Source organism: Mustela erminea, chromosome 16 (genome assembly GCF_009829155.1).
Source record: "Mustela erminea isolate mMusErm1 chromosome 16, mMusErm1.Pri, whole genome shotgun sequence".
Classification (NCBI taxonomy): Eukaryota; Metazoa; Chordata; class Mammalia; order Carnivora; family Mustelidae; genus Mustela; species Mustela erminea.
The window spans coordinates 47,280,757-47,298,235 of record NC_045629.1 but is presented as its reverse complement, the minus strand read 5'-3'; the positions used below and the strand labels follow the sequence as shown (position 1 = coordinate 47,298,235).

General features: G+C 36.0%; 1 protein-coding gene across 1 annotated transcript in view; it reads left to right on the top strand.

Moving 5' to 3' along the window:
• Window positions 1-17,479, top strand: part of STK3 (serine/threonine kinase 3) — a 277,957-nt gene that overhangs the window by 50,248 nt on the left and 210,230 nt on the right. Inside the window, exons 3-4 of the mRNA XM_032315535.1 lie at window positions 489-617; window positions 11,620-11,734. Of these exons, the coding sequence (XP_032171426.1) occupies window positions 489-617; window positions 11,620-11,734 (244 nt within the window). The remainder of the gene's footprint in view (window positions 1-488; window positions 618-11,619; window positions 11,735-17,479) is intronic.

Genomic DNA, 17,479 nt, shown 5'->3' with positions numbered 1-17,479 from the left:
GAGAACCACATTCCTTGCTTCTCTAACTTTGGTAGGATGTGGTCCTCAGCTGAGGGTTTCATGTGCTTTTATGTAGTCTGAACAGGCCTGGGACTTTGATATTCTGGGGATGATTTTGCTTAAGGTGAGATAAGCCTTTTGTGCTAACTTGAGACTTTAGCTATTTTTATTCTACATTTCATTCTTTTAATTTTCATTTATATCTTCTTAATGCTGCATTTGTTTGAGTTGACAAACCGTAAGTCTGTTTCTTTCATTCATAAGAAAAGAGCAAATCTTTATATATTAACGTTTTGATTTTAGTAGATTTTAAGTATATATTTGAAGCATTAAAGCTAAGGTATAATTCACTTTTCTTATTTGTTTACTTCGATTTATCACTGTTAAGTGTTTTAAATTGGAAACGACTACATGCAAAAACTTGTAGATTTTTCTTTAATACTTATGATGTTTGAAAGGAAAAAAATAAATGTCTTGGTTTCTTTTAGGTCTTATGGAAGTGTATTTAAAGCAATACATAAGGAATCTGGTCAAGTTGTTGCAATTAAACAAGTACCTGTTGAGTCAGATCTTCAGGAAATAATCAAAGAAATTTCCATAATGCAACAATGTGACAGGTATGAAGAGATTTTCTTTCTTTATTTACCTTCATTTTGATGAATTTTGCTAATAATGTATAAGAAAATATATTTTTTTGTCATCTGGTTAGTTTTCTGACTTTGAATCTGAACTGAGACTAATCCTTCATGAAGATGAGGATAGTTTTGGAAGGTTGTCTTTAGGACTAAAGCAGAAATGATGTTTTAAAGCAACATGCAGTGATAGAAAGCACTCAAGCTGTTTTCCCATTTTGGGGGCAAATTTATGGGTGAAAATTATTTTTTGATGTTAAGGAGGGATCATTTAACAGTCTTTTTTATATAACTGTTTCTACTAATTAAACACAGCCATGTTTTATGTAACTCTAATTCATTCAATAAACATTTACTGAGCTTTCCCAGTGGGCCAGATACTGTACCAGGATCTAGGAATACCAAGAGAACTAAGATACTGTTTTTCTTCTTGAGGAGCTGCTAACCTAATTGGGAAGACAGATCCTTAAAGAAATAGCTGTGCCACAGCACAGTTGCTCTGCTGACTGTTTGCAAGGGGTAATGTGAGAGCTGCGAGGCAGGGCATCTCCCTCAGCCGGGAGTTACGAAATCCGGCATGCTGAGGAAGAGTTTATTAAAATTGGGGAAAGAAATGGAGGGACCAGAGAGAGTAAAGAGAATTACAAGTAGAGAGGTGAAATAGCACACTGGTATGTGCTGTTCTGACAAGGTTTAGAATTACTAGAGTGGAAGGTGTGAGACGGAGTTTAGTGTGAAATGATTTGGGATAGGTAAATAGAGCTGATCATGAAGGGTCTTTTATGTCCTATTAAATAGCCTGGTCAGGGATGTAGAGTTTATACATTAAGACTATGTTTAGCCTCTAGTTACTTGATTGAAAAGAGATTTTGTTACTCTCTCTTTATAGAAAGTCTACAGGTAGCAGCGACAAAGTGACAACTGTCTAAGGCTTCTTTTCTCACACTGTGCTGTCCTTACTAAGGCCTGCCCATGCTTATTGTCTCATGGTTGGAAGAGGGCTACTCTTGCTCCAGCCTTATGTTTATGTTCCAGGCAGGAGGAAAAGGGAAAAAGCATTAAAGGGCTTTCTCAGAAACCCTCAGCTTATGTTTTATTTATTAAAATTGATTGAGTCACATGGTGTCTTATAGCTGATGACTTAGGGGATCTGGACACATTGTCACCCCTAATCGAATCAGGGCCCCGTTAGTAAGAGATCTATGAAAAACTTTCCTTTCCAAAAGTGTATAGAATCCATATATTACATGTCCTTTGGCTAATGAGGTGACTGAATAGTCCTAGAGGAACTTTGTTTCTGGAGTTTGTTCAGTTTTGCTTTTCTTTATTGTATGCTATATATTTAGATTATATTATGTATTTTTTATAAAGATTGTATACCTGGAAATTCAAGTGGTTATAGAAAAAAAAAATTACACATTCATCAGCTCCCAGATCAAAATATGTCATTCTGAGATTTTCCCAGACCTTGCTGTTAATTTGGTTAATTTGATAAGAATGTGGTTCTCACAGTTTGATGTAGAAAAGGAAAGACTAAGATAGAGTAATGTTAGATCTATCAGGTACTTAATATTTGTGTGTTGTTGTTATTACTTTGTATTATCACTAAATGTACTTTAGGGACTGGTGTTGTCCTCTAGAGATTTTAATTGAGTGTGCTCTAGGAAAGGCAGAGTCTCAAATACTACTTACTATACATGTCTTCCTCTGACCTTGGTTTGTCTTGAGACCTATCAGCTCTTGCTCACATTTCTTTCTCAGCTTCCTATTCATTCACTTTCCTTTCATTTTTGACTCCTCCAACTCATTTTCTGCCCTGAAGCTAGAGTGATCACTCTAAAATGCAAACCTAAAGAGGTCATTCTCAGTTTAAAACCTTAAGTGTCCTGTTGCCTGGAAAGATCCAATATCCCAAGGATAGCATATATGCTTCGTATTTATGCTTATGCTTCCAGTCTTCTCTTTTACCTGTGTTTCTCTTTTAATCACATGTTTACTTGCATTCTGTATCAGCTGACTTAAATTCTGTGAATTTGGGATTATATTTTATGAAGTGCCTTTGGACCTTGCCATGTAGTGGTTATTCAAATACAGGTATTACTGATTCTTGTCTGGGTGACTCAACTGGACCATATCCAGAAGGGACTTTACATTTAACATTCTTAGATCAAATTTTTAATTGTTGCAGGTAAGCCTCTCAAATTCCTGCTCTGTTCAGGGTATCATCATCTACGTAGTCTTTCCATAACAAAACTGAGAGTTGTCTTTGTTTCTTTTTCTGGTACTTCTGATGACACTGTGTTTTAGATTCTCCTTCTGCAATGTCTTCACTATCTTTATCCCTCCTTTCATTCCCTGAGAAAAGGAATCCTATTTCTTACCACATATGTAATGCCTAGCACTGTACTTTTTTATTGATTGAGTGTGAATGGATATGGTATGTATATGGAATATGGAAGAGCATTATAGGTTGAGGAAACTATAGAGAAAACTGTTCCTTGTTTTTGTTACAAAGGAAAGGAAAGGGAAGGAAAAGGAAAGAATAAAAGGGGAAGAAAACGTGAATGTGTTTTAAGAAATTTTGTACCACTTTATAGCAGAATGCTTTGTAGGTAGTAGGGATGTCTCAAGTATTTATTGAATGAAATGAGTAGATGGATGAAACAATTACTGGTAAAAAATGGTTTATGCCTTTTGGATTTTATTTTCAGATTCACTATTCATATGAAATAGTGAAGGATCAGAAAAATTAGTAAGTTAAAAGATTCTAAAAATGCTAAAAGATAGGGCAAGTGAAAAATAAACTAGGAAATGACAGAAGCAAGCATTACATTTTAGCTATGAATTACTAGTGTTAATGTAGATGTGTTATTGGGAAACTGGCATAAAAATGACTTGCAGGAAAACAATACAAGTTGAAAAATTCCCACTTACAGCAGTGGAATTTGGTTAGAGAAAATGAGATTTGCATTTCTGAAATTGAAAAAAAGTCTATTTAGCTAGTTGGGCACTTGGCAAATTGTCTTGCTTTCTACACTCCAAAAAGAGACCAGAGGGTGTTTAAATTTTTTTTTTGTTCATTTTAGTAAATATTAAACATGTGTTTAATACTGCATTTTGGCATAAATATTTGACAAAGTCCATCTGCATTGTTTATTACAGAATCTTTTGTGTCTAGTCCAGTGCTTGGCACAGAGTAGACATTTAATAAATATTTGTTGGATATATAAATCATAGAATGTTAATGCTAGACTGGATCTCTATTAGTTTAGAGTTTTGCAAATGTACTCTGCTCTAAGGAGGTGGGGATATTTTCCTCAAACAGTGAAGAATTGAGCAGAACAAGAAACTTTAGTCATTGCTTTCATCTTTTTTCTATATTGGGACTCATTCTAAAATTTTATTTGAGGAACAGGCTCCTGGTACTAAAGCGTATTTTAGAACTATTTTACAGGTACAGAAAATGAGACTTAGAGATTTTATGTGGTTGTTCAGGATCACACAGCCAGGTAGGGCCTGGGATGCTGAAAGATCCCACATTTGCTGTCTAGTCTAGGGCCAGTGCTGAAGAAAGCAAAGTCTACAAAAAAGATTCCAGCAGTTCAAACTGAAGCACTCTCAAGGCACTGCTGGGGGTAGAGGGAGGAGCTGGTCAGTAATACTTGGGAATACTATGTCCTAGATAACACGGATCTAAGGGAGCCACAGTTGACACAGCTTCTATATTCCTGGTCCCTACACTCCTCAAGGAACTTCTCATATGTTAACCAGGAGAAATGTGTTGTCACCATGCATCAAGGCACACGCTTACCCACTTACGTATTCATTCAACTAATATATATTGGGTACATACGCCGAGGGCAGCCTTTATGTGTTGTTCACAGGGGATGCAACAGGGAGTGAGTCTTAGCCTTAGAGGGACTTTCAGTCAGGTAGAAGAGGCAGGTGACTGACTGTGCTGTTTTAATGCAGTGTGGAAACGGCTGTGATGAGGTAAATATGGGGACTCTGTGGGCTGGAGGACATAACTAACATCTCAGCATTGGAGACTCAGGGAAAGCTACCACGGGAAGTCATACTCAAACTGAGTGACTTCGGATGGCTTAGATTTGGGGGGCAAAGAGGAGAGGAGATGCATGTGTTGGGAATAGCACATTTTTAGTGGGTCTGCTCAGAGGCTTCTGCCAATATTGTTCCTCTCTTACCTGTTCTATTTGCTGATGTTTCTGGGTAAAATTCCATTTAAACATGGTTAGTGAGATGCGCAAAAGTTTGAAAATCACATCGAAGGATTTGTGATGAATTTTGGCAATTTGTGTCAGTTCATGTATATGTATATTCATTTTTGGATGGGCTGAGAAGTGACTTGCTGTGATTGAGGTTTCTTTCTTTCTTTCTTTTTTTTTTTAAGATTTTATTTATTTATTTGATAGAGAGAGAGAGAGATCACAAGTTGGCAAAGAGGCAGGTGGGGTGGGGGGAAGCAGGCTCCCTGCTGAGCAGAGAGCCCAATGTGGGGCTCGATCCCAGGACCCTGAGATCATGACCTGAGCCGAAGGCAGAGGTGTAACCTACTGAGCCTCCCAGGTGCCCCAATGATTGAGGTTTCTGTTGGGGAGAGTTCAGTTTGCAAAAGAGAGTGTTCATATTGCCTTTGTGAAAGCATTGTGTTACCCCCTCAAGATTAGAATACTATTAAAGTTGTAGAAGGATGTTAAGGAAACTTATGTAATGAAAAATAGCCATTTCTTAGTATTGTAATTATCACATGCTCATAATGGGAAGACTTTAGAAAATGTTTGCAAAACGTTTCTGTTAAGGACTTTTTTCCAAAATATACAAAGAATCCTTAAAACTTAACAAGGATACAAGCAACCCAATGAAAAAATGGGCCAAAGACCTTCACAGAGACCTTACCAGCGCAGATTTGCTGATGGCAAATAAGCACAGGAAAAGATGTTTCGCGTCCCGTGTCATCAGAGAAATGCAAATTAGCACAGCAGTTAGATACCACACTACACACCTGTTCAAATGGCCCAAATCTCAAACACTGACAACGCCAAATCCTGGTGAGGATGTGGAACAGAAGGAATTCCAGTCATTGTTGGTGGCAGTGCTGAAGACTACAGCCCGTTTCGAAGTCAGTCTGGTTGGTTTCATATAAAACTAAACATACTTTTAACCATATGATCCGGCAGTCTTATTTCTTGGTGTTTACCCAAAGGAGCTGAAACTTATGTTCACATAAAAACCTGCACATGGATGTTTATAGCAGCTTTATTCATAATTACCAAAAACTTGGAAGGAACCGAGATGTCCTTCAGTAGGTGAGGGCAGACTGTGGTACATCCCAACAGTGGAATATTATTCAGCACTAAAAGGAGATGAGCTATCAAACCATGAGAAGACAGTGAGGAAACTTAAATGCATATTTTTAAGTGAAGGAAGCCAGTCAGAAAAGCTACCACTCTATGATATTCTGGAAAAGACAAAACTATGGAGGATCAGTTGTTGGTAGGGGTTAGGAAAGTGGGAAGGATGAATAGGTGGGGCACGGAGGATTTTTAGTGTAGGGAAACTACTGTGTATGATGTCGGCGTAGAGTAGATTCTCATTTGTGTGCTCAGGAGGGGCATATTGGTGATGGGCGAAGCTATTCTTGCCTGGGGACAGGGAGTGTGTGGGAAGTCTCTGTATCTTTCACTCAATTTTACTGTGAACCTAAACCTCTGAAAAATAAAAACTATTAAAAATACCTTTAGCAATACATGGTTATGTTCAGTTACAATGAAATTCAACTTAGTATAAAAATGTTAGTTACCTTTTAGGCAGTAAAAATTAACATTTAAATTTCTGTAAGAAGCTTAAACATAACGATTCACTACAAATAATTTGTACCACAAGTAGTGTTTATTTAAGGTGCAAATAGGCCGTAAGAATTTGTAGTACTGCTTCCACTTTTCGCTCTGGTTTTTCTCACTTCTCATTTTATATTGTTTCTATTTTGAATTGCGATACTGGCAGAAGACTGGCAGGATAAAGGGTGTAGAGGAGGTGTGGAAAGGAGACAGGAATGGAGATGATATGGTCATTAGGCATGGAATGACAGGGAGAACCCTCCCCCCGTGAAAGTGGGGAAAGATGATACGCAGTTTCACTGGGTTGAAGGTGTTAAACAGGGGAAGGGAAACGAATACATGGGACAGGAGAAGGAGGTGGTGGGAGATGGCCCGGGAGAAAGGAGCGGAACATGGCTCATGCTTGCCACCCCAGTTATCAAGGCATCACATTTCACCTTTGCTTCCTGGTGTGTGCAGTAATTTGACTTATGTCTTCCTTGTGCCTCCCCCCAATGGAATTTTCTAAGTCATATTGAACGATTTAGCTGTGCTAAAAATATACAGAATTGCTGGGTTCTCATATGTCCTGTAAGTCCATACAGTGGCTTAGTCAAGATTCTTAGGAATTACGGCTGAATTAGTATTTTGTGTGTTGCTTAAAATTATATAAATGACATAGAGCTTGTGTCTTGAAGGAAACTCTGCCTCCATGCTAGCATTCAAGAATCAGTGTGTGGTTTAAAAATAGATATTAGGATATCTAAATAACCATACAGTTAGTTAACTGGCCAGCTGAAATGAAGAGTGTTACCTTTGGCCCCTGACAGTCTCGCATGTGATAATCCTCTTTAAATGCTATTTGATTGTATTATTTTCTTGCATGAATTTCTTCAGGGATTCCCCATTGCCTTGACTGACATTTCTTGTCACTAAAGTCTACCCATTTTTCTCCCTAGCTTAGGCCATAATATGTTGTTCAGTGAATGCTGATTATTTTAAAATGATACATGAATGAATGATGAATGAATTTGGATGAACGATGTGTGTCAGTGGAAACAGCCTGAGTCAGAAATCCCAAGTCTTGTACTCTTGCTGAACATATTTGTATCTGTGTATGTATTTTTTTTTAATTACAGCTTTAAATTTTAATCTTCATTGGCCAGTCTTAAGCTTCTGCTCAGTGTGCAGTTGAAGGGAGACACAGTGAAGAAAGCCGTGAAGACTTGCTTACTAGTTTGCCAGTCTCTGTCGTTATCAGGTTCTGCTGAAGGTTGCCTTGCAAGTATCTCTGGAATTTGTTCTTTCTTCTGTTTTTTTGTTTTTTCACTCCCACTCCAACTCACCTCATGGCGTTTTACAAATGTAGGTTTTATTATTATTTAAGTATGGTGAGATAAATTGTTATACTTCTGGATCCCAAGAGATGCGAGCCTATCATACAAGATCTGGTGAGAAGGAGAGGGAAGGCTTATACAGGGAAGCACCAGGGCCAGTTAGGAGGCAGAGGAAGAGAGCAGAAAACATGGACAAAAGCCTTTGTTGTAGTTCTCTGGGAAGGAATGGATGAGATAGGGTAAACAGGTTTTGGATTGGTTAGTTCTAGTGATTTCAGTGAGGTCAGGGGTGTAGGGCAGTCCCTCCTTGTCTGGTATTTGGCTCTGGGTTGATGAGGTTAGGGAAATAGTGGCTCTGGAGGTGGTGGGGGGTTTTGGACTTCTGATTGGTTTGATTGCATGTGAAGGGAGCACTCGCAGGTGCTGATCCTGATGAGGGACAGTGGAGGCCTTGTTAGCAGGTCACAGATGTCAAAGCACACAAATACAGAAAATAAAAAGATAATGCCAATGCAGTCTCTTGCATGCCTATATTAACATGATTTTCTAATTGTTCTACCTGTGTCCATATTTGCTTTCCTACAATCTAGCTTTGATGCAGCAGCCAGAGAAATCTTAAAAGTGTAAATTAGGTCATCATACTGCTCTGCTTAAATTTCTTCTCAGATCTTCTTTTACATATCTAATAAACCCCAATTTCCTTACCTTGGTTCTGAGGCCCTTCATTATCAGGCTCCTGCCTCCATCTGCAACTACATTGTATTCAACAGTAGTCCCAGTCACTTAATTCTAGGCAGACTCCTCTTTTGACTTCTTAAGGATGATTTGCTCTTTCTCTCCTCAGGGCCTTTGCACCGAAGTTCTTGGTGCCTGCGTGCTCTTTATCTGGTTAACTTCCAACCAACCATTGAGTCTTGCCTTAAATATTATTCTTTTAGGGAGGTCTGCATTAGGTCCCTTCTGTCAGTTTTTCTGTGATTATTTCTTTGCTCACTTATTCACCGCTTTTTTGGGTACATATAAGAAGGGAGGTACTGAGGCTAAAATGGAGAGCAAACCAGACTGTCACCTAACCTCATGAATGCAAAATAAAGTCTCAGCCAGTTTATCTCATGGCAGCCCCTCCCCTTTTAAAACTACAGTTAGTGCTTGTATTTTTCTGTGGGTTTACTTCTCTCAGACCAGTGTATTTCATGCTGGTGTGTGCTCTTTGAGTCAGAATTGTGTTTGTGTGGCTCACCACTGCATATTGAATATCTAGCTTAGGCAGAGGGTCAATGAATGAATGTTGAATGTTGAATGTTGAATGATAGAAACTGTATTTAGGTATGCATCCTTCATGTGGCTGTTTAGCCCTATCTGCTTGAATACTTTTCTAGGTTACCATTATTGAGACCATGTTTTATGATATAGAACTATTGGACCTTGATCCATGGACTTGATTATGTGTTAGAATGGACCACAAGGTATTTTTTGAAGAGAATTTTACCTGTCCCCAAAGCCATTTTCTTGACTCACCCCTAATGTGAAATAGAGTTGCTTTTTCAGATAGCCACCCAAGTTAGAATTCCTAATTTTCATAAGGGCTGTCAGTCCTACCCTTAGAACTGCTGATTACTCCACTGTATTGCAAGATAAAAATATATGTTTTCTGTGTGCTTTTCAGGGAATATAATTGAATTTATTGTTACTTAATACTTTCAAAATTTTGAATGAGAACATTAATATTGAAAGAAGCTCTTTGAAGACTGTTCTCCTGGAGTGAGTTTTAACTCTGGGTCTATATCAGAGTCACCATAGAGCTTTTAAAAGACCTGCTGGATTAGAACCCCTAAAGTGCGGGACCTGGGTCACAGGTGTTTCTTGAAAGCAGACTCTCTGTAAGGTTTCTACAAAGGGACTCATACCCTAAAGAAATGTATTTAAAGAAGTCTTTCTTATGTTTCCCACAAGTTGAAGTTCTGGGTGTGTAGGTTGGTTTCATTTGCTTGTAAACAAGCACTTTTCTTCTTGGTCCATTGAATACTTAGGAACTCCTGGTTTTTACTTTCCAATCTCAGCACCTCCCGAAGTTGAGTGTGTCTGCAGAATAAAGGTGTCAGATGGGGAGTCTGAGCGATGTGGGTAGAAAGTAGATTTGGAAAGCCCTATATGTGATATGAAGCATTTAAGATCTTTTCCTTTCAGTAATGGAGAGCCATTGAAAGTTTTGTTGTTGTTTTTAAATGGGAGAGCAATATGATCAGTTTATTTTACTTTTGTTTTAAAGGAAGGTAACCTTGTCAAAAACACAGATTAGAATGGGGGAGAAAACTGTGACAAGGAGACCAGTTAGGAAGCAAGTCTGTACTAGGTAACAAGGAGCAGAAGGATAAAAGAGGAGGGAATTTCAGTCTTGTAGCTTCCTTTTTAGTGTGAGTCCTTAAGCTTCAGTCTGCTCTACCCTTGATTGATGAGTTGGCTAAAATTAAAGGCCCTACTGAGAAGTCTTCCCTGACCGTCCTCTTTGACCTCATATTTTGGTGGTCTCTTTATGTAGTCTTTTATAATACTTTCCATTTATAATTATTTTTTGCTAATTTGGTTCTTGTGTCTTATTTATTGCCACTTTTCATGATAACTGCTACTGGATACAAGTATCTTTTGAACAAGTTGTCCTCTAATTATGCCATTCTTGTTTTGTCCTTTCTGTTTTGTGCCCTTGCTCATGGCCTTTCTTTTTTCTAGAATGTTCTTATCTCTTCTTCACCCATATTTTGAAATTTTAACCTTTCTTTCATAGCAAATCCCTCCCTTTCTACAAATTCTTTCTGCTGGCTCTACCATTTCCTTATTTTAGTTCTTATAGCATTTAAACTGTCTACTACGTAGTTTATGTTACCTTGTTTTTATTTTTTATGTATTCTATGAATATGGATACTTTGCCTTTTTGAGTTGGGCAAGATGTTTTACATATCAGTATATATAGCTTGCCCTTAATAAATATTAAGTATTAAATATTAAATAAACATGTGACTATTTGTCTCTTTCTAAGTCTTCCTAAAAACAGGCTATAAACATAGTTTATTTTGCTCTGAAAGACATAAAACTTCAGTTCAGAAATATTTTGAATTGTTAGTTTTACTTATCTGAATTTAAAGCAAAAATAGTTGTAATCAGGGTGCCTGAGTGGCTCAGTTGGTTAAGCAACTGTCTTCAGCTCCGGTCATGATCCCAGGGTCCTTGGATCAAGCCCCGCATTGGGCTCCCTCAGTGGGGAGCCTGCTTCTCCCTCTCCGGAGCTCTGCTGCTCTGTCTGCTTGTGTCTCTTGCGCTCTCTGTCAAATAAATAAATAAAGTCTTAAAAACAAAAAACAAAAAACTCTGGAATTTTAAAGGCCCAAATCAAAGAGAATTAAAAATAATTTTTTTGACTTCGTTGAATTATAATTTTTAAAGTTGAGTAGTAGTATTTGACTGAATGCAAACTCCTTAAAGATTTATATTTAAAATGCTTTATTAAAATATCTTCATTTGTTCCTTATGTTATATACTAAATCCTTTGCCAAAACAAAGCCTTATTTTCTTGGGAATCACTCAAAGCATTTGGGCCTCCTCTGCTTTGTAATCCTGTTAAATTTCATCCATGAATTAAAGCCTAATTACACACAGTTGCTGAATTCTACATATAGACAATTTGATGTACAAAGATATTTACTCATTAAGTTAACTTACTGGGACAGTATGAAATGTTGGAAATACTTTGTATTGGGATTAAGAAATAATTTTCTTTGGGAATTAACTAAGTTTAATTGTCTGTGTATTTTTCTTTAGCCCATATGTTGTAAAGTACTATGGCAGTTATTTTAAGAACACAGACCTCTGGATTGTCATGGAGTACTGTGGAGCTGGCTCTGTCTCGGACATAATTAGATTACGAAACAAGACGGTAAGTATTTTTAAATTGTTTTGCTAATCTTATTTCTAAAGATTCATACTTTAGAATCTGACTAGGTAGTATTTTGTTACAAAGGAAATATCAGTGTGAAAAACGAAGAGGTTTTACAGTGTAAAAGGATCTAGTACGAGGTGTGAGAACCAGCCATATGTCTTTGTATGGCAAATTTGAGAGTCATATAATTGTTTGATTTATTTGTTAGGAAATTTTTGGTAAATCACCGAGAATCTACCATAGTACTCCACTTCTTCATTTAGAATCAGTATGTAAGTTATGGCTAGAATTTTATTTAAAGTTCATAATATTCTTCTTTAAGTTTTTTTGTGTTATAATCTATGGTAAACACCTGGAGTTTTAGGTTTCTGAATTTTAAAAAATAATTGAAAACAAGTTTTGTCTTTATTTTCCCAAATATTGTCAGGAAATTGGGAAATGATAAAGCTAGCTCATAATTGTGTGTGTGTGTGTGTGTGTGTGTGAATTCAAATTAGTGAGATGTGTTATTTAATAGTACCTTTTTATGGTTATGCTTTAATTCTAAGTAAAAGAGTTATTAACAAAATTGTTTAACTTATGCTAGAAATGCATCTAATTTACTTGGATAATTCATAAGGTCAAAAGTGACCTTTTTATCTGTGAATTTAGAGTAAGAATGAATCAGTGAAATAATTAGTAATTCTGTAGAACAGTAACCTAATTACTATATGACATTACTGTATGATGTCAGACGTATTTCAGTGAAATACATTCAGAAAAATATTTAACTACTTGAGTCAATTTGTGGTTAACCAGAATCATTTTAAAGTTTGGTGAAATATGTTGTAAGTTTATCCTAATTTTTTTTTCTGTTAGAGAAAATAAAGTAAATAGGATTTCTTTTTAAAAGAAGTGAGATAGAAATTAAAATAATCCCTGTTTTGACAGAATGAATTAAGTGATTTGTGACATTCTAATTATGTATTTCAGAATTTCTGTGGCGCTTAACTAGTATTTATGTAAATCAGAAGATTCTTGAGTGGCAGAACAATGCTTTAATTAAAAATAATTATACTCCAGTTGGAGAAGTGTTTTAAAATCATTTCAGAGCTAAACTCAGTGCATTTGGCATTTTAAATTACCAAGTATTAAAAATATGAAGTAAAAGTGTATGAAATGGAAAATCTGGTTTTTTGATTTTAAATTTTAATATTACCGTTGTGAATAGATAGGAAATAATTTCATTTTAAATTACCCAGTATTAGAAATATGAAGTAAAAGTGTATGAAATGGAAAATCTGGTTTTTTGATTTAAAATTTTAATATTACCATTGTGAATAGATAGGAGATATTGGAAATATTGGAAATTTATTATCCTATTGCCAATAATTACAAACTGTGAAGGTATGCTGTAGTTATAAAATAAAGATATGAATGAGTCATTATTCTCAGGAATCTCTTTTACCCCTTATCAAAGGGAATATTTTACCCCATTCACATTCTTTTTTTTTTTTGGAAGACAGAATCCACTGAATATACTGGGGAACCACACATTTGGAATAGTTTGTTATTCTCACAGAACAGTTATCCTTGGGTGTGGGGTAGCATGGAAGAATCTGATTCCCAGATATGAAAAAGAACTCAGAGCAGCTCAGGATAGGATCAGGAGCTGTAGGTTTATTATTTCCGAATATTGCCTTCGATAACAGCTCCTGTTAAATCTCTAGAATATTTGCATCCTGCTTTTCTTTCATTTATGTAGTATCAGAAAAGAGTTCCACTATTGGGAGGATTAGTAATATAAAATTTGTATCATTCCTTTTTTTTTTTTTAAATGCCTAGACATTGTAAATATTTGATCATTTTATAGGAATGCTCACTGGAGTGATAATCCTAATTATCTAAATTTCAGAGGTGTGGCTGTTACCAATTAATTGGCTGGCTTTCAAAAATGTGACCAGTGAAACAGTTGTCCTTGATCCATTAAAATTCACTCTAGTAATTATTTGTTTTCATGGTCACAGAGCAATCACTTTTTCCCTAAGGGTATGGGAACTTTTTTTTTTTAGAGTTTATATTCTCTTTTGTTTTTTGTTATATGCTTTGTTATTTCTTTTAATTTATTAATTTAATGTATCTATTCAGTACATTTTAAACAGCACAAGACATTCTTATTGTTTATATTGTCAGTGTTTATGCTTTTTATTGTTCCTTATTCTTTTCTGCATTTCTCAGTTGCTTGAAGAACACGTCCTTTAGTGCTTTTATGTGGGTATGATGGCGATAAGTGAAAATGTTATTTCACTTCATTTTTGAATGATGTAATTACTGGGTAAAGAATTCTAGGTTGGCAGTTTCTTTTAGGTTGTAATTTAAAAGGAATGACTTTTGGAAGACCACCTAAGTAACGTCTTTTTGTAGAATTGTGCTTGTCTTTGAAAGATATCTCATTAGGGGTAAAGTACTGCTGATTTTTAATTATCAATTGCTATCTGGTTTTGATCAGATGTTTCCTTGAAAATTAAAGATACAGGAAAAAACAAATCTGATTACGTTACATACCTTTTAAAAAGCACTTAAGTTTAATCTTTTTAGCTTGAAGTAGAACATTGTTTGTGCCTTACCTCCTTCTTGTCTGTACAGTTTTATAACTTGTCACTTTTATTATGCACTTTAGAATAGAGATGGCTCCTAAAATAGAAACTAGATTCATATATTGGTATTTTTGTAAATGTTACTGCCTTATCCTCTCCTCCGCCTTTGAGTGTTTCCCTTACCCTCAGGCTTTGCCTAGTGAATTTTCATCCATGAGGGACCATCTATCTCACCTATCATGTACTCTTTGAAACTTTTCCCGTTTTCTTGAGTAGTTTCTTATCTAATTGGTTCATTAATTAATTAGGTAAGTCTTTACTGTATATTTACGAGCATAATAAATTCTAACTGCTATTATTATTATAATTTTTCCTATTGTTATTGCTTTTTTACATATTTTAACCAGTAGGTAGACTTTGCACTTTTTTTGTGTGTATTAGCTCTTTTATTCCTCTTTATGCTTATCTTTTTGTTATTGTTGTTGGCATTTTTCTTACCAGTTTTGAGGATTGCCTGACAGTTTGCTAATAGTTAAATGAGCCCTTCATACATTTTAAAAGTCATGAAACCAATTATCTTATTGTCAGAATAGATAATAAAGAAGGAGCTTCGAAATACATCTTTCAGAAGTTTTATACCTTGACCTATACTTTTTCTGTGGGAAACATCTAGGAAAAGATGAAGGCATAGATTTAGGTTTAAGAATTAATTAAGCATATTCCAGTGATTGGAACTGAGGCTGAGCAACAAAGGGTTGGGATTGTATCTATTTAAATGTTGCTCCTTAACATGGGGCAGATCAGAGAGTTGGCATTTGAGCTGATAATGAATGGTGATTGTGGTAATTGCTTTCCCTCTTCCACACCCCCTCGTGTTCCTGCTAGAAATAGGATGAAGTTGAAGCCTATATTCCCGTGTGTGATTAGAGTTTCTCTGAGTCTCCTGGGTGCATTATGAGTAAATGAGATGTTAAGTAGATGTATTCATTAAATCTTTGCTATATGAACATATAGTTAGTATTCATTAAATCTTTCAACTTCTGAGTGTTGGGGCATCTATAAATATATGTGAGTTAAATTCCTGATTTCCTTGATCAGACTCACAAATACAGCTCAAGCCCTAATGTCATGTGTTTTAGTAATTGACTATTTTTCAAAATAATTACATTGTTTTGAACTATCTTTTAAGTTTGGTGAAACCTATGTATAGATAACTCTGCTGTGGTATCTAGAAAGCACACTTAATTGGTCAGCTGTTGGTGTTTAGAAAAATAGTTGCAGTTGCCTTTCCTTAGTGTAAACCACTCAAGGACAGACATTTTTATGTATTCATTTTGGAAATATAAGTGCCTGGAGTAGCTTCTGGCATCTAACAAAGCTTTGATAAATGTTTGTTGAAGTGAAACAGGATCCATTCCTTGGCTTCTTGTCCTATGTATATAAAACAACTCTCTATTCAGTGTTGTATTTTTGTAGCTAGGTTATAATTTGCATGGCTACTTCTATTTAGTTTTAATATTACTGGTTATTGAACAGATACATTCATATAACAAAGAAAGGCCATAGAAGGTGTGTTTACCAGTAACCTTGGAATGCGTGAAATAACAGAATCTATTGCATTGGTTTCCTTATTTTTATAGAACTTATGTATGTATGTGAATATAATTTTATGCTTTAATTTGCAAATGTGTATCTTGATAACTTTAACCTTAATACGGTTAAAGTTGGCTGATGAAGAAGAAGCCTCTTGCCTTTTTTTTTGTTATTAGTGGAAGTTCATGTAAGTGTTACTTATTTATTTTTAGTGTTTTCAAGTTTAAAAAGAACAAAAAGTCTAATATTTATGGGAATCTATAAAATATATTTATGGGAATAATTTTGAAGATTTCCTCATCAGGGAACATTTAAAAATGAGTATATTTTATATCAAATGTCATCTAACATCTAAACATTTATGTGTTTCAAGTATTATATACTGCAAAGTAGAAATACACAACTCTATGAGATTGAAGCTTTTTAAAAGTAGATTATATTTTTGATTAGAAGCTTTCACAATGGTCTTTATGTAATTGTTAAGCTATGGCTTGACATATGGAAGAAATAGAGTCCATGTCTTAGACATTTGTTGTGTACTTGGAAAAGTTCTGAGAAAATAAAGACCAAAAGTTACCCTTTCCCATTTTGGCCCATTCTTTTATAGGGCCGCTAAATACATTTTTTTTTTTTTTTTAAGATTTTATTTGACAGACAGAGATCACAAGTAGGCAGAGAAGCAGGCAGAGAGATAGAGAGAGGAGGAAGCAGGCTCCCTGCCGAGCAGAGAGCCTGATGCGGGGCTCGATGTGGGGCTCGATGCGGGGCTCGATGCGGGGCTCGATGTGGGGCTCGATGCGGGGCTCAATGCGGGGCTCGATCCTAGAACCCTGGGATCATGACCCCAGCCGAAGGCAGAGGCTTTAACCCACTGAGCCACCCAGGCGCCCCATATATGGCCGCTAAATACTTAACCTAAGGCTGTGGATTTTAGTTTTGGCTCTTTCACAGACTAGTTTTATGATCTGAGCAAGTCATTTACCTGACAGGGACTTTAGCTTCCTCATCTGTTAAACAATAGTTAACATCTCTGTTGCTTTACATTTTACTTGGCAGTTTTATTTACATTTCAGTTGAATGGAAAGGTTAAAACATTTATTGATCTAGGCGCAGTGCTCTGCAGTAGAGGTACAGATAACTAATAAATTTTCTGTTGTTACATTGTTGAGGTAATAGCTATGTAAAAACTGAATTCAACTCTATGAAGAGTTAGAATTCTTTAGGAGCAGTAAAGGAGAAGATCTTAGTTGAACACAGAATTTCAGAGAAAGCTTTGTTGGAGATAGAACCCCGTAGCAGATTCTTAGAAGAGGGGTTGTCATCTCTTGTTAGAAGGCAAGCTCCACCAGTGCAGGGTTTTATCTTCTTTGTTTATTGCTTTATCTCCATTCCAAGCACAATGCCTGTCATGTAGGATGCTCTGTAAATATTCATTGCATGCGTAGATGGACGGATGAATGAATGAATGAATGAGTGAATGAATGAATGAGTCAGTGAATCAGAGAAGGGAGGGCAGAGGACATCTTGGAAGAGGAAACAATGATATGCTAAAATTATATTTCCTTCTCTAAAA